This window comes from Aythya fuligula, chromosome 6 (assembly GCF_009819795.1).
Source record: "Aythya fuligula isolate bAytFul2 chromosome 6, bAytFul2.pri, whole genome shotgun sequence".
In the NCBI taxonomy this organism is placed as follows: domain Eukaryota; kingdom Metazoa; phylum Chordata; class Aves; order Anseriformes; family Anatidae; genus Aythya; species Aythya fuligula.
This window is the reverse complement of record NC_045564.1, coordinates 2,021,211-2,035,571: the sequence shown is the minus strand read 5'-3', so window position 1 is coordinate 2,035,571 and position 14,361 is coordinate 2,021,211. Positions and strand designations below refer to the sequence as shown.

Sequence of the window (14,361 nt, the reverse complement as noted above, 5' to 3'; positions counted from 1 at the left end):
AAAATGAGGGGGGGAAGTGTAGATTTCCCTTCCTTCCAGCCCCCCCCCCCCCCCCACCCCCACCCCCCCGATAAACACTAACAAGCGAAAAAAAATATTGGAAAAGATTTGAAATTAGATTCAGATTAGATTAAAATGTGATCAGGACATGAAAGTGATGGGGGGGGGGGGGGGGGGGGGGGGGGGGGGGGGGGGGAGGGAGAGAGGGGAGTAATTGGGAAAGTTCAGTAAAGATTCAGCCCCTCATACCAAAAGATTGGTGTAGCATAATGCACAAAGCTGCTGCGGTCTTAGGCCAAGAAGTGTTTGATCAGCCTACATCTTCATTCGTCTGTTACACTGTCTGCATTATAATGAATATTCATAAGTTATCTGGAAAAGTTCATTATGTTTTTTGTTTTTGCAGTGTAACTTGAGTTTTATGGTTATATGGGATTTGTTTGTTTGTTCTGAGTCTTGCAGATACCAAGTCTTAGTTTCTAAACTAACACTATTGATCCTTTGTATTTTTAGCATTCTGAACAGTCTTTGTGTTTTAGGGATATGTCACCAACCAGAAATTCACATAATGACTTTGGGAGGCCATCGGGGTGGATAACTGCAGAGTAAGACTTGGACTGTGGGTAGGATTAGGTTCTGGCCCTGCCAGGCCAGACCTAGGGCAGCACTGGTGTGAGACATCGGGTTTAACAAAGGGATGAGTTTACAAAGGATTACTTCAACTCAGTAATGTGAGAGTCTGTAAGAAAAACGCGTGCCTCCTGAACAAAACAGGGTGTAGGTTTGCTTACAGCCTGAAGCCTGATATGCAGCAGTTATTTTTGGAGGAAAATGTGGTGGAGATTGTATGCAAATTTCTCAGAAAGAAAAAGGAAATGGCTTAAAACATATTTAAAATGTTCCTACAACAGCACTTCAGTCTTTGAATACATCTTCTATAAATAGTCATTACAAAATAATCTGCGTTTCTTGAGAACAGCAATTCATATGAAGGGCTTCTGTATGTTCTGTGTTCCAAGATGTCCACTAAACCCTCGGGTTGTTCGGTAAAGGTTTTAATTTGCGTAGGTATTACAGGTATTTTTGGACTCTGCCAGTTGCTGGCACTTTGTCAAGGGACCAAGCGTGTTGTGCTGAGGGGCCACCTCTCCAACGAGGGGCCATGTCCGCCGCCCAAACGCGCAGGTGCTCGTTTTATTTTATCAGCAAGCCTGACAGGACTTCAAGGGTTAAGCGTATCGCGGCAGCGCTCTCCCCTTCTCGGAGAGGTCCCCGGGTGCAGCAGCCGGGGCTGTTCCGCGGGCACAGCTCCGCTGCGGGACACGCAGCCGCGTCTGCCCGGCCCCGGCCCTCGGCTCCTCGCTCGGCTCCCGGCCGCGCCGCCGCCCGCTTGAGTGATGAGCGCAAGGCGCTGCGGGGAGGGGAGGGGGGAGCGCTACGCCATTTTCGTAGCCGGCGCTGGAGCAGAGGACGGGGGGAGCGAGGCGGCGGCGGGGGGAAGGGGACGAAATGGCCGCGCATTGGGTGAAGCGCCCTGCGGGGCCGCTCGCGTAGCGCAGCCCGCGCGCTGCGTAGGGGCGAGTGTGGCGGGCGGGCGGCCGGTTTGGCGTAGCGGCGGTTGGTGAATAGCGTGGCGGCGGCGGCGGCAGGAGCTGCAGGAGGAGGAGGAGGAGGCGCCGCGGCGGTTTGGTACCGAGCGGAGAGGGAGATGCACACGGCACTCGAGTGAGGTAGCTATAAAACCCCATTTGTTTACATTCCCTCCCCCACAAGCGGCCGGCGCGGCGGTGAGGGTGGCGGCCGGCCCCGGGCCGCCGCCGGCGGGAGGGTGCGGGGTGGGGGGGGTGAGGGGCAGCCGGTGCCGGGAGCGGCGGGGGCAGCTCCGCCGCCGGCACGCGGGGGGCTCGGCGGCGCGGCCGGCCCGTGACGTGGCGCAGGGACTGTGGGGGGGAGCCCGGCCCGGAGCCCCCCGCGCCGAGGCGGTGGGGCCGGGCCGGCGGCGTTGGGGGAGCCGGGCCGGGGCCCCGCGGGGCACGGAGCGCCACGTGGAGGCCGAGGGGAGGCGTGAGGGGCAGCCCCGGCCCCGGTCCCGGCCCCGCCGCACAAAGGGGCGCCCGCAGCCCCGGGACGCGGAGCGGGGCCGTGCCTGCGGAGCCGCGGGGGGCTCGGCGGTGCTGGAGTGGGGCAGGAATGGGGCAGGAATGGCTGCGGCGCCCTTAACCCGCCCGGCAGCCTGAGCCAGCGCAGGTAAGAGCCAGGCGGGTGAGGAGCTGCCGCCGCGGAGCCTACGCGGCCATCGCCAGGCAGAGCAGGAACCGGCTCGGGCTCCTCGCCTGCCGGTGCTTAGCCCGCCTGCTTCCGAAGTACGTGCTGAAGGTTGAAGCTCTGGAATAAAGCCATTCTTTCAAATTCTCGGTGATCTTTTGTCTTTTTTTTGCCTTCTGTGGGGATTTCGCTGTCTGCTGGTTCTTGCCTCCTGATGTATAAACAGTTGGAGTTAGAAATATAAGCACTTATTTAAATATAAGCACTTTATGAGTTGAAATCATTCTGGTTTCTGGCACTGAACGTTGTATGTCTCTTAAGTAACAATTTTCTTTCTTATTTTTTTTTTTTTTTCTGTTAAGAGAGAATGTCATACCCTAATAATGGGGGAGCCTGTGATAGGTGAAGCCTGATACAGCACTGAGAAATGCGCAGTGGAAGGCCTGGGTAGTTTTCAAAAATGTGGAAGCGATTGTCTAATTAACAGAAGTAATTCCGGGGGAATGTGCCAACGGGTATGTTCTAGTATGCGTTCGGATAGCAGTAACTGATACTATGACATTAAAAGAGAAAATACAAAAAAATGGGTACTGATATATTTTAAAAGAGAACACTAAGATTTTGAACACACCTGGATTTACTTAAGAATGGGCTTTTGGTTAAATGTGTAGTGGAGTAGGTAATCTGTGCGGATTGGTGAGACATACTGCTCCAATTTCAAAGCAAGAGTTAGGCTCATTAATGCTTACTTCTCAGGCTTATGCTCTGGTAAATGTAAGACAATTATTTGAAAAAGTTCTGTGGTTCCCAAGAACTAAAGAAACTATTACGACCGTAAGCTTTCCTAACTAGGTTTTTGTTTTAAAGTAAACCTTTAAATTGGTGTTGTGCTGCAGCACTTTTTAAACTTCCAACACTTTCATACTTGGGAGAAAAAAGGTATGCAGCCATGCAGTCTACTTAGAAAAGAGACTAGATCCTGTATATAGGCCATGAACAAACTGTATACATTCAATGAGATCAGTGGTAGCAGTTCTGTATGGAAATGTAACTTCGTGTCCACAGAAGATGATGTGGAAGGATTGTACACAAATGCCTATCTGGAATATGCAACATGAAAGGAGATTCTGCCTAAGTAAAAACTTTATCCAAAACAATTTGGTTTGTTTTAAAGAATATACTTTGCTTTCATGTAGATCTTTCTGTGCTTTCAAGGCTGGCTGAAAAACCAGGTACTTAGTTTGGAGTATGTATCCACACGGAATCAGGAAACATGCAGAGAGACGACAGTTGTGGTATAAAAAAGTGGTACAAATAAATTAACAAGATGAGCTATTGTATGTTGTTTCTCCTATTACATAAAAAAAAAAATGTCTAGTAAAGCAACATGGCAAATGGGGAATGTTCCAGAAAATTTATCCTATGCAAAAAAGCATGGATCCTTATGATTACCTTTGTCTACTCCAATGCTTGGTCATGCTGTGATCTGAAACTAAGATTTATGTGACGCTGTAACAACATGTATCTTCTAACATAGTATCATGGAAAGTCAGCAGGAGGATGTTAATTGTGTATGGTACTTAAGCCCTACATATTAATAAGCTGTTCCTTTTGAATCTTTAGTAGGACGCCTTGGTAAGACACAAGCTTTGTGTAGTTTGATTCGGACAAAAGATTTACATACATGTGTGGCAAAATGAATACATATAACCTGGCATAGATTTTCTTTGTGGTCTTCACCAAATAAATCGAGCAACTCTAATTTAGATACATTCATAACACATTACCTGCAGTGCAGTAGCTGGTCCAAGTAGGAGGAAAATTTTTAAGTAGTTTGGATGTGTTTGCTTTCACCATCGAGTGTTAATGCCATTTAATCACAGTGTTGCCAGCTGTAATGAGTTCGTTCTTCTCTTGTCACAGTTTTTACAGAAATGGAAGTTAATTTGAATATATAAAGGGCACTTCATAAAACCAGTCTAGTTTTGGAAACAGGATTTTTTTTCATCAGATGGGATTACTAAAACAGAATTGCACAAACCATTTGAAAGTGAAGCTCCATGGAAGTTTTCTTACAAGCTAAGATTTGGTCCTTAACTGTGGTAAAACTTAAAGATCGTGGCATCTTCACAGACTACAGTACAGATTAGAGGATGGGTGGACATAACTGTGTGTGTGAGCAATGAAACTAATAGCAGAACAAAAAAAAATAATTTGATTTTCTTCACAGTTTAGCTATTGATTGTCAGAACACTTGTTATTTTACAACGTTTCATAACTGTCTAATGTACCCTGACTTTTTCCTTAATGCACCTAAAAATGTCCTAAAAAGTTTCGAAGAGGGAAAGCCAAATTGCAGTTTTGTCTTTGTCTGAATGGATGCTTTTCATAGAAACGAGTTTTAGGTGCAGAGTCTAGAGAGTACCAAGAATTCATGCCTTTTGGGAAGCAATTTCAGTTCTAATTTAAATAAATCAGTGTAACTTCCTGTTTTTCTGTAAAAGTCAAACTTAATTTAGAGGGCAAACATTTTAAATATAATTTTATTATATGAAAAGTATCCATATCTGGGGGTGGGCATCTGAGGTTATCTTAAATAAAGACTTGTTAGTAATTTTAGCTTTCTGATAAGGGCTTGCTGATGTGGAAAGAATTTAGGTCTTTTTTTAGGTAATTTTTAAATTGCAGTTGAGATATTATTTAAAGTACACATAGTAGTGTGTGATGAGGAAATACGTGCCAGTTAGGTGAAGCTAATAATAATAATAATAATAATAAATTAATGTTCAAAAACTGATCAAAATGATGGAAGCAGTGCCCTGCATGCACTGAAATCTCTTAAAGGAGAGAAAGAGATGCACTTCATCAGTTTAGCTGTTCAGAATGTTCTATATGCTGCTGCTGCTTCAGTATCACTCTTCCATTTTTTTGATGTAATAGCAATCAGAGGAGTAAAGAAGAAAGGGGGAAAAATGATAATTGTTTTAAGTTGCTTGTATTTTGTTACTTCTTGTGATAATCCAAACACTGTACAGATTTTAATGCCCTGGAGCTGGAAGCCAGCATGAAAGACTGGGAAGATGATGGTTTCCTGATGTCTGTCTCAAAAGCTTATGAGAAAAAGGGATGTTGAAATGATGTGTGGGGTGTTGTACCCATGCTGGGGAACATGCTTCATTACATCAGAAATGTTTCATCTTCTAGGTATCACATTGTGCTGCCTCATCTTTCCATTTTCTGACTTGTCCCTTGCTGCAGAGGAGGAATGACTCAGCTGCTGCCTTTTCGATCTCAGCTGCTGCTGGCCTATGAGCTTCATTCTTACCTGGCTATCACATTTTCTATAGCTTGATACTTTCCAAAGCAGTAGGATGAGAGTGAAGAGAATCATCTGGTTTTGCTAAGGCAAAATTAGACTGCTGCAAAAACTGATGAACCTGTTACAGAACTTGCACTGCATTGTCTTTTAGAGATGATGAATGTAGGTATTTATGTCTGTCAATATCACTCTATGAGAACAAAATGATCAGAGTAAGAAATATTCCTAAATAGATCTTGTACATCACCTGGCTAGGTTCATTTTGCTTTAATCCAATTTGCGCTCTCTTCTTTTTTTTTTTTTTTTTTTTTTTGCCAAAATTTTTGGCAGTTTTTGAAAATTACTAAAATGAATCTCCAGTTTGTTTTTTTTTTGTTGTTGCGTTTTGAAGAGCATTCCTAAGACAAACTTTATTTTCACTTCAAAGGAATGTATCTGTTCTGCCTCCCTCACATTTTTTGTGTTGGCAGTCCCATCTTCAGTATTATCAAGTACGCATAATATGTGGGCTGTTAACCAGAGGTGAGTGAGAAGGATATAAAGTTCTGAACTGTTAAGAGGTGCTGAAAACTATAACCTTTATCCATTTGATTCACTGTTTGAGTGACAAAGAGACTTAATTTGTCATTGGTATTAGGTAGCTAAATCAAGGCAGAATTGTGGTAGTCTGCGTAATAATGGGAGATAGGGAATAACTATGGTCATGTCTGAAACTCATAAATCAAATGAAGTCCTGTAAAAGCATTCACGTAGCTAGACTTCTTGTAAGATAAAATGCCTGCATAAGGTACAAACTCCTCAGAGGAAGCATATACAAAGGAAGTTCTATGCAAGATTGCAGGATTTGCATGAAATTACAAATACACTGCTCAACAGAGACCTTGTGCATCAAATTTGGTTTCAGTGTTTCTGCCTGCAGGTTATGTCAGAGTTCCCAATCACAGCTCCTATTAAAAAGACCTCTGTAATAAAATGTGTTCCAGATAGGTGCAGTCATATAGCGTTACATGTGAAGACGCATCTCAAGATTAGTTGGCCTGTACCACATCCATAAAGTGATCCTTGTGCATTTGTTACAGCTGTATTTTATCACTGTAGTATGATGATTATTAATGGAACAAATAATGCTTTGATTTCTGAAGGGTAACTGAAAATGATGATTGATCTACAGCTGATGATTGGATCTCTATAAATAGTTCCTCTTCTGACCAAACTAACTGTTGATGACAGCATGCAGTCATACCTACGTTGGAGTAACAAAGCAAAACAAAAGAAAAATATGCGTAGTCTTCTATAAAGTAGTCTCTGATGGGTGTTACTCAATGTGATTCTTGATGTGGATCTTTTGGGGAAGTAATAGTTACATCTTTGTTAATACTGATTTGCAGCGTAAATGGTACTTAGTAGTACTAGATACCAGGATGTGATTCTGAGTTTGTTACAGTAGTAACCATAGGTCATTAATCCAGCAGAAAGTTAGATTTATCTCACATAGTGCAATAGCACAACCCAATGTTTCCTATAAGGGGTAACAGCAAGCAGGTATGGATCGTTATTAAGTCGTGCCGTGCCACTAGAAGCACGTCTTCATTCATCCCACATACAGAGCAGTACAGAAGAGCTTATTTACTGTCAAGTGGAATATTGTACTCTGTTTTAATGGATAATTACATTACTTCTCAAGGCACTGTGTCATTTCTATAATCTATTCTTGTAAAGAAAGACCTCTTTTTGTGAGGCTCCACTACCTTGATAAGTGCTCTTGGCCCATGAATTGCAAGCTGTATCATTTTGTCCATACTTACTGGCTACTTCTGCTTGCAGATCTCAGAAGCACTTTATTGGTGACCTGAATGTTTGTCTATAGAAAACAGTATCTGAGCCTAAAATTGAATATCCGAATTGTATTAGCTTATATTAAAACATAAGAAATCTGGTACTTGAGTGTGCTCCAAATAATATAGTAGTCTTGCATTGCTACATTTTCAAAGTAAAAATAATAAAATAATCCCCATTTGTGTAATATCTGTTATGATGCATAAACAATACAAACTTCCAGTCGTTCCTGTTCTGGGCTGTGTATGAGGCAATCGGCTGGCTGAGGTGTTGTACTGTATTGACAGTGCCAGAGTTCTCAATGCCTTTGTATTGCCATTAACTTCAGTATGATGCAGTAGCTGTATCAGGAACTAAGTGTAAAATTTAACATTTTAGTCTAAAGTGCCCATAGCTAACTTCTTACATTCTAGAGTACCGTTCTATCTGCATGTTATCAAAGAAAAATGGCCTAAATTGCCTTGTGCAATTTCTTTTTTTTTTTTTTTTTTTTTTTTACACAATTACTTTCTTTGTATGACAAGTCAGAGATTGAGTGAAGTATGTAGGATAAGTTTATGCATCTGCATCATGCAGAGTCCTAGCAAAAGTTCATTCTTAGTGTCTTAGGGCAAAAAAATCTCATTCTGGCTTTTGATAATCAGGTGTGGCCAGTAATAGGGAGAAGCGTGTGAGAGTTTTATGCTGACTCCTGAAAGATTGGATTAGTATGAGATGTTTTACTAAGAATGCAACAACTATAGCAAATTACTGTTACTGCTAGTTTGTATCAGACTTTGTGGTTCAAATGAGTTGCAGTAAACAGGCTAGGCAATGTAAAAATAATTTTACCATCTTTGAGCAGCATACATGTACTTTGTCTCCTCCATAGAAACCGCTAGTTTGTCAGTGCTAGTTGGCTACAATAGTCTAATGAAGGAGTGTATCATGGTACATTTTAGCATTTGATGCATGAGAATGCATCTCATAGTCTGAGTGATAGAATTTAAGGCAAGACTCCCTTAAAAAGTGTCTGGATTTATTAGTTAAATGTTTTTGTTGTTGCTAAGTGAACTATGGACAAATCAAAACTGTGCTTTGGAATAAGACAACATACTAAAGTTGAATTACTAAAACAGCAATAAAATTGAAAAATACAGATTGCCACTTTGGGGGAAGTTTTGGAAGTTTATACAAATTCATTTACTGGAATTGGCTTATTGCTGATTGCTAACTATAGATTCAGAACATGGGCATGAGAGAGGCAAAGGATTAATTACATTTTATAAACTAGATATTCTCAGTGGGAAACAGTGATAGGAGTACATTGTTCTTAAAATGAACATGTTTTAACTATGAAAAATGTTTTTTGGTTGTTGTTTGTTTTTTTTTTTTTTTTTCCAAATCGGTGGCCGTATCTTAGCAAATACGTCATGTAGTGGTTCCAAGCAGTGACTGAGTAATAGTGAAATACTGAAATGATATCTCAGTTGCTTTGCTACTTTCTAGTCTATGCATGTAATTTTCTTTCTTTCTTTCTTTCTTTCTTTCTTTATTTTACTTTTCTTGACAATAAGCAAAGCATGATTCTTAACTTTCCTATTTGACAGTCCTATTACCAGTAATATACTTCTTAAATGTTATATTTACGTTATAAAAGTTAAAGCTGGATACTAGCAAATACAGGTAGTTTAATCAGAAATCTATAAACAGTGTATTTAGCTTATCAGACAGGATAATATAGGGGTTGGGGCGAGAGAGAAGTATTTCAACCTTTATTTTTCAGGACATCAGGTTATGAGGTTTTCCCATTTACTGGAGATTTTTCTGATCTGTAACTGTCCTATAGCTGTAGCTAGATTTGGATGCCAAATACAGGTTTCAATGCCAAACAGCCTACGTATCAAAGTATTTCAGTTTCATAACCTGGCAGTGAGGTGGCCTGCTGGGAGATTACACGTTATTCTTGTGACTAAACAGCGTAAAAACTTAAATGACTGTAATGAGTATCAGAGGATTCACAAGAAACTGGTGTGCCTCTAGAAATACAAAAAGTAAAGCTTCGGACTTGTTAACAGATCCCACAGATGTTAGGTGCCTTAGCTGTGGGAACTATGGGATCAAAAGTTTGTCTGTTCACAGAATTATGCTCTCAGTTTATTTGTTTAATATTTTTAACTGAGCTACTTTAGATGTTGAAAGTAATAATATATTTGGAGGGGTAGACGGACTGCAGCTGTCCTGACTCTTAACAAGCTCTTCAGCAGATTTTAATTCGCTGATGTGTATCAGTTTGATAGGTTTCAGTCAGTTTACCCTGGTGGTTTAAGCTGTCTCATTCTTTGAGTCTGTTTTGTAGTCTGTTAATTAGTTAAATATGTAATTTGAACTACAGTAGTCTTAATTGGCTCAATTTTGTAGAAAAGATGTTCAACCATGATCCCATATTGTGTTTACTTTGGATAGCTTTAATATGATCAAAGTGAATTACTTTGTAATATGATTATGATGTGCTCAGCGGACTATGGAAGAGGGTGATGATGTACTGTCAATTACAGTAGCAAAAGGAGAGGGAAGGAGGGAGGAAATTTTTACCAGAAACTGCTGACTCCACTATCCATGGAATACTAAAGCATGCTCCAGAAACTTATGCTTGCATTCTGCAAACCTTAAGTATTTCTGAAGTTGAACTTGTGGAGTAATGGTCACAACCTACTAACAACCCTTTCAATTTAGTCCAGTTTACATTTGATTTCAGCTAATCAGTGAAAAAGAGCATAAAACATCTTTCTCAGAGAAATTAGATAACCCACAATTTCAGTGATATGGCCAAACCATTTCTGTAAGTTGAAAAGTGGAAAAAAATAGTATTTATGCCATCTTTTGCATAATATAACTCTTGGTAGTTTGGAAGGTAGTTTTCTTCCAAAATCCTGGATTTGTTTTGAGATGCACTTACTGATCACTTGTATTAAATGTTAAGAGACAGCAAATAGCTCTTGGTTTTTTGGTTGGTTGGTTTGGTTGTGTGTTTTGTTTTTTTTAAACTGTTGACAGCCAAAGTGTAAAACTGGAAAAATCACAAGAAGTTGGTTCACTTACTTTTATACATTCTTATTAACTAAAATTGGCATGTATCAGGTGATTGGCAAGATGCGTCAGAGTAGTGGAGTTGTGATAAAATGTGTTGCTTTACAGGAGTGGGTTATAGAGATTACAGAGAGCCTTGAGAAGTAATAGATTTCATGTAAACTGAAGAAAGCCCCTGATGGGAGGGGGTGGAGGTGGAAATAACACAAACAACAAAAATGAAAGACCTCAGTGATTCAAGGAATGACGCAGGAAACAGTAATGTCCTAATGATCCCACTGAGAAGAGTGGTGATTTCAGATCAGCAGTTAGTCCAGAAAAATCCTTACGATTAAAATTACAGTAGAGAATGCATGGTGATGCTTAAAGAAGTGATAAGGGAGCCTCCTTTTTTAGGAGAGGTACAAGAAGAAGAAAGCACAGAATTACAGTTACTGTAAAATATTAGATCAAGTGCAATGCTGCACAACATAGCCTAGGCTAGGTGTATCTAATTATAAAGTAGTTTTTCTAAAACCGATAGCGCTGTCTTTCTTTTCACAGTTCCTCTCCTTATCTGTGTTGCTGTCAGAATGTACATGCACTTGGAAGGTGATGGACACAGGGAAGGACATATAGATAGTATTTTTAAGACTTAAGTTCTTGCTTTCAGTTTTTATAAGTTGTTAGGCTAAGAAGACAATTGGATTCTGCTTCCTTTCCCCTTTTTTATATCTAATCCTGCAGTAAGAGTAAGAGTGGTTATTAAATCCAATTTTATTCAGTCATTTGGAATGGGATGGAAATGGCACGCTTTGATTCAGCTGGCCACATACTAGGCAGACCCTCATGTTGAAATGTGTACAACTATTTTTTGTCACAGGTCAGGTTGAATGTTAATTTCGGATATGCTGAGATGTCTTTACAAACGTTGTCTCCCACAACTGTTCTTGAGCCAAGTGACTTGAGATGTGTGTGGTCCCAGGAGTCACCCATTTTCTCAAAAATTTCCTTCACACCCATGGGACAAAGAATTTGTGTTCTTACCTAAGGAAACAGTGGTCATTCCTTGGTTTTGTACTGGGAATCAATTTGCTAAGAAGAATTTGAATGTCATGTTGATGTAGGGTCTTAAAAAGGTCTGTGATGGTGGCTCATTAATTAAATTTCTTACTTAGAAGTACAGATTTTTATGAATGGTATATGTTGTCAAGTAAAAGATTTGCAACCTTTCAAATTCTAGAAGTGTTCATTAAGTGTCATCATCTGCCAGGCATTGATCTGGCTGAGCACATGAAAAGAAACATGCTTCAGTCTGAACTTTCAAGGGAGATTCGAACTTGGTAGCTTTTGTAAATTAATATTTCTAAGGAAAGTGAGAGAAGTCCTCAGCTTAACAGTAGCCATGCTTAACTCCTTTTTGGATCATAGCTGTGACTTACTTTTTAAATGGTAGTAATGTAGGAACTGAACACATATCAAAGATACACCTGTTAACATTAGTGCAAGTATTTTAACATACTACAAGGACGAGATGGGTGTGGTGGTTTCAGTTAGAGTAAGAATAAAAATGGCCACTGGTCTTAGCGCTTTATAATAAACACTATTACATTCTGTGCTGGGGGGAGAGTTGGAGAAACTAATTAAAAATGAGTTTCAATATGAAACTTGCCCACTGTTTTTTGAGAAAGCCAGTTGTGTTTGTGCTATAGCCAAAATACTCTGTTAGGCTGCAAATCAACCAACTCCGTAAGTTGGAGTTGCCAGCAGAAGCAAGATTGCTCCTCTTTGTGTGGTCTGCAGTGTTTGTGCAGCTGCACAGCGAACCAGATAGGAAAAGTAATCTGCCTTGAAAATAATCTTTTTTTTCCTTTTTCTGGGCTGTTTTTCGGCAGAATCTAATTGTACAGCTGCATAGTGAACAGATCAGCAAACAAATGTGCTGGTACACAGAAATGGTTTTAGGGGAATGAATGAATGAAACAGTGGGGGAAGTCAGGACTACTGCGTTAGGGGCAACACCATCTTAAAATATTTGTTGAACTTTAGCCATAGCTCGAACAAAAACATTTGCTTATTTTCAGTGGAAAAATAAAATCCTAAAATGCAAACATATCTTGTTAATTTTTAAATGTATTTAATTTTTGCAAGCAACAGTATCCTCATAGGAGCAAACTGAACAACAGAATGTTGACAGCAGATCCAGCCAGTTCCATTATATATTCTGTGCATTAGTAGATGTGCGGTGTATATACAAAAGGCTGAAAATTAATTCTTGCGTAAGCAGAAATAACACTTAAAAACTTGAACTGTTTTGATGGGCTTTATGTTATTTTGAGCTCTGAAAAGAATCCTGTGTTCAGCAATTCATTGCAAGTAGTTGTCCTTCTGAAGAAGTCTATCAAGTTGTTTTCCCTTCAAAATAAAATAAATGCCCCTTTCTGGACAACTGAACTAGTAGATAGATCGCTACTGTGGTAGGTTGGGATCATTGTCTAGTATCCTTGGGATTTGATATCTCAAATAGTTCACATTTCAGATTTTGAAAAGGTGTTCACAATGTGCTTAGTTATGCATAAATGCTTTCTGTGTCTTATCTGGTATTAACTTGGCAAATATGGCTTAGATCAGCTAGGTAATGGTCTGTTCTTAGAGCGAGCCCCTCCTACTAGGCTGTAGGTTTTCGAATGAACGAGTTTTACTTATATCCGCAAACCTGTTTCGCTGAATTTGAAGAGGGAAGAAAATACAGGAGATGGGTGAGAATGAAAGTTAGAGATAGTTAATTATAACTTCTTACGTCTGTAAAATGTTTTCCTATTTGTATATTCAGATGCTAACGTCAGCAAAAGGCTAGTATAGCAAAGTGACAATATTATTTAAGTGCTTTCATGGATTTCTTAAAGTGTCACTAATAGCAATATGTTCATTTCTCTTTAAGATTTTTTTTTTAATCACTGACCTTGAAAATGAGTACTAGATTCATTGCTTAAAAAAAAAAAAAGGAAAAAAAGGAGTTGGATTCTTCCATTCCAGCTTTTTTTGAACAGTATGTTAGTATGGACTGCTGCAGTTAGTGGAGAGGTGGTGGAGAACTGCAGGCATCTCTCCTGCAAGTAAATTGGAGTAAATATCTGTGATATAAGAAAGAATTCTAAGTTTCTGGAAGTGTAACAAAAGTGTCTTTATGTAGTCAATAGTTTTATTTCAAGCAATATTTATCTTGCATCTGAAAATAAATATACTGTTGTTACTCTGAGCAGTTGTTAATGGAAACAAGTGATACAATTGCTTAAATTTCCAGTGCTGAACAAAGCGGATGTCTTAGTTTGGTTTGCTTTGTCTTTGTTTTCAGCGTTTGTCCATCTCAGTCCTCTGGTTTTAGCTGAAGTGCATGTTTGGTATTTTTGTTCAGTGTGAAATTTCTGGTCGCTGGTGAAGTCCTGTTAAGGCACTTCAGTCATAGTGGCATTCAAGCTGAGTAACTAAAATCCTGAATATTTTTCAAATGGAGTTTCCAGAATCAGATCTTCCACAGTTAGAATGAAAGGGCCAAATGGAGAGAAACTAAAATAAAATATTTGGTAGGGCTGAAATCCAGTGTGTGTGTTACAAAAATGTTTCCGATTACTAAAATTGTTGGGAACAGACAGGAGAAAGGAGGGAAAGAGAAAGTTGGGCACTTAAACTAGATACTGTTATACACTAACAAAAATGCCGTGGTATGCGGGTTGCAAACACTAAAACACTAGCTTTAAATTTTCGTCTGAGTTTGAATTTTATGTGAACTCATTATTGGAAGCAAAGGTTGCTGTTAAGTAAAGCCTGGCTATCAAACTAGTTTTCTGGTTTCAGTAAAGCAGTTAATGAGAAGTAAGCAAAAACGTCCCCCC

At 39.9% G+C, this 14,361-nt stretch overlaps 1 protein-coding gene across 3 annotated transcripts in view; it reads left to right on the top strand.

Annotated features, from left to right (window-relative positions):
- Positions 1-1,619: 1,619 nt before the first annotated feature.
- SLC39A10 (solute carrier family 39 member 10) overlaps positions 1,620-14,361 on the top strand; it is a 39,167-nt gene continuing 26,425 nt past the window's right edge. For 2 of the 3 annotated variants that reach the window (XM_032189577.1, XM_032189575.1), the window contains exons 1-2: positions 1,620-1,730; positions 2,628-2,780. In XM_032189577.1, coding sequence (XP_032045468.1) covers positions 2,769-2,780 — 12 coding nt within the window. In that variant the 5' untranslated portion in view covers positions 1,620-1,730; positions 2,628-2,768. The remainder of the gene's footprint in view (positions 1,731-2,627; positions 2,781-14,361) is intronic. The other variant, XM_032189576.1, reaches the window with a different exon arrangement.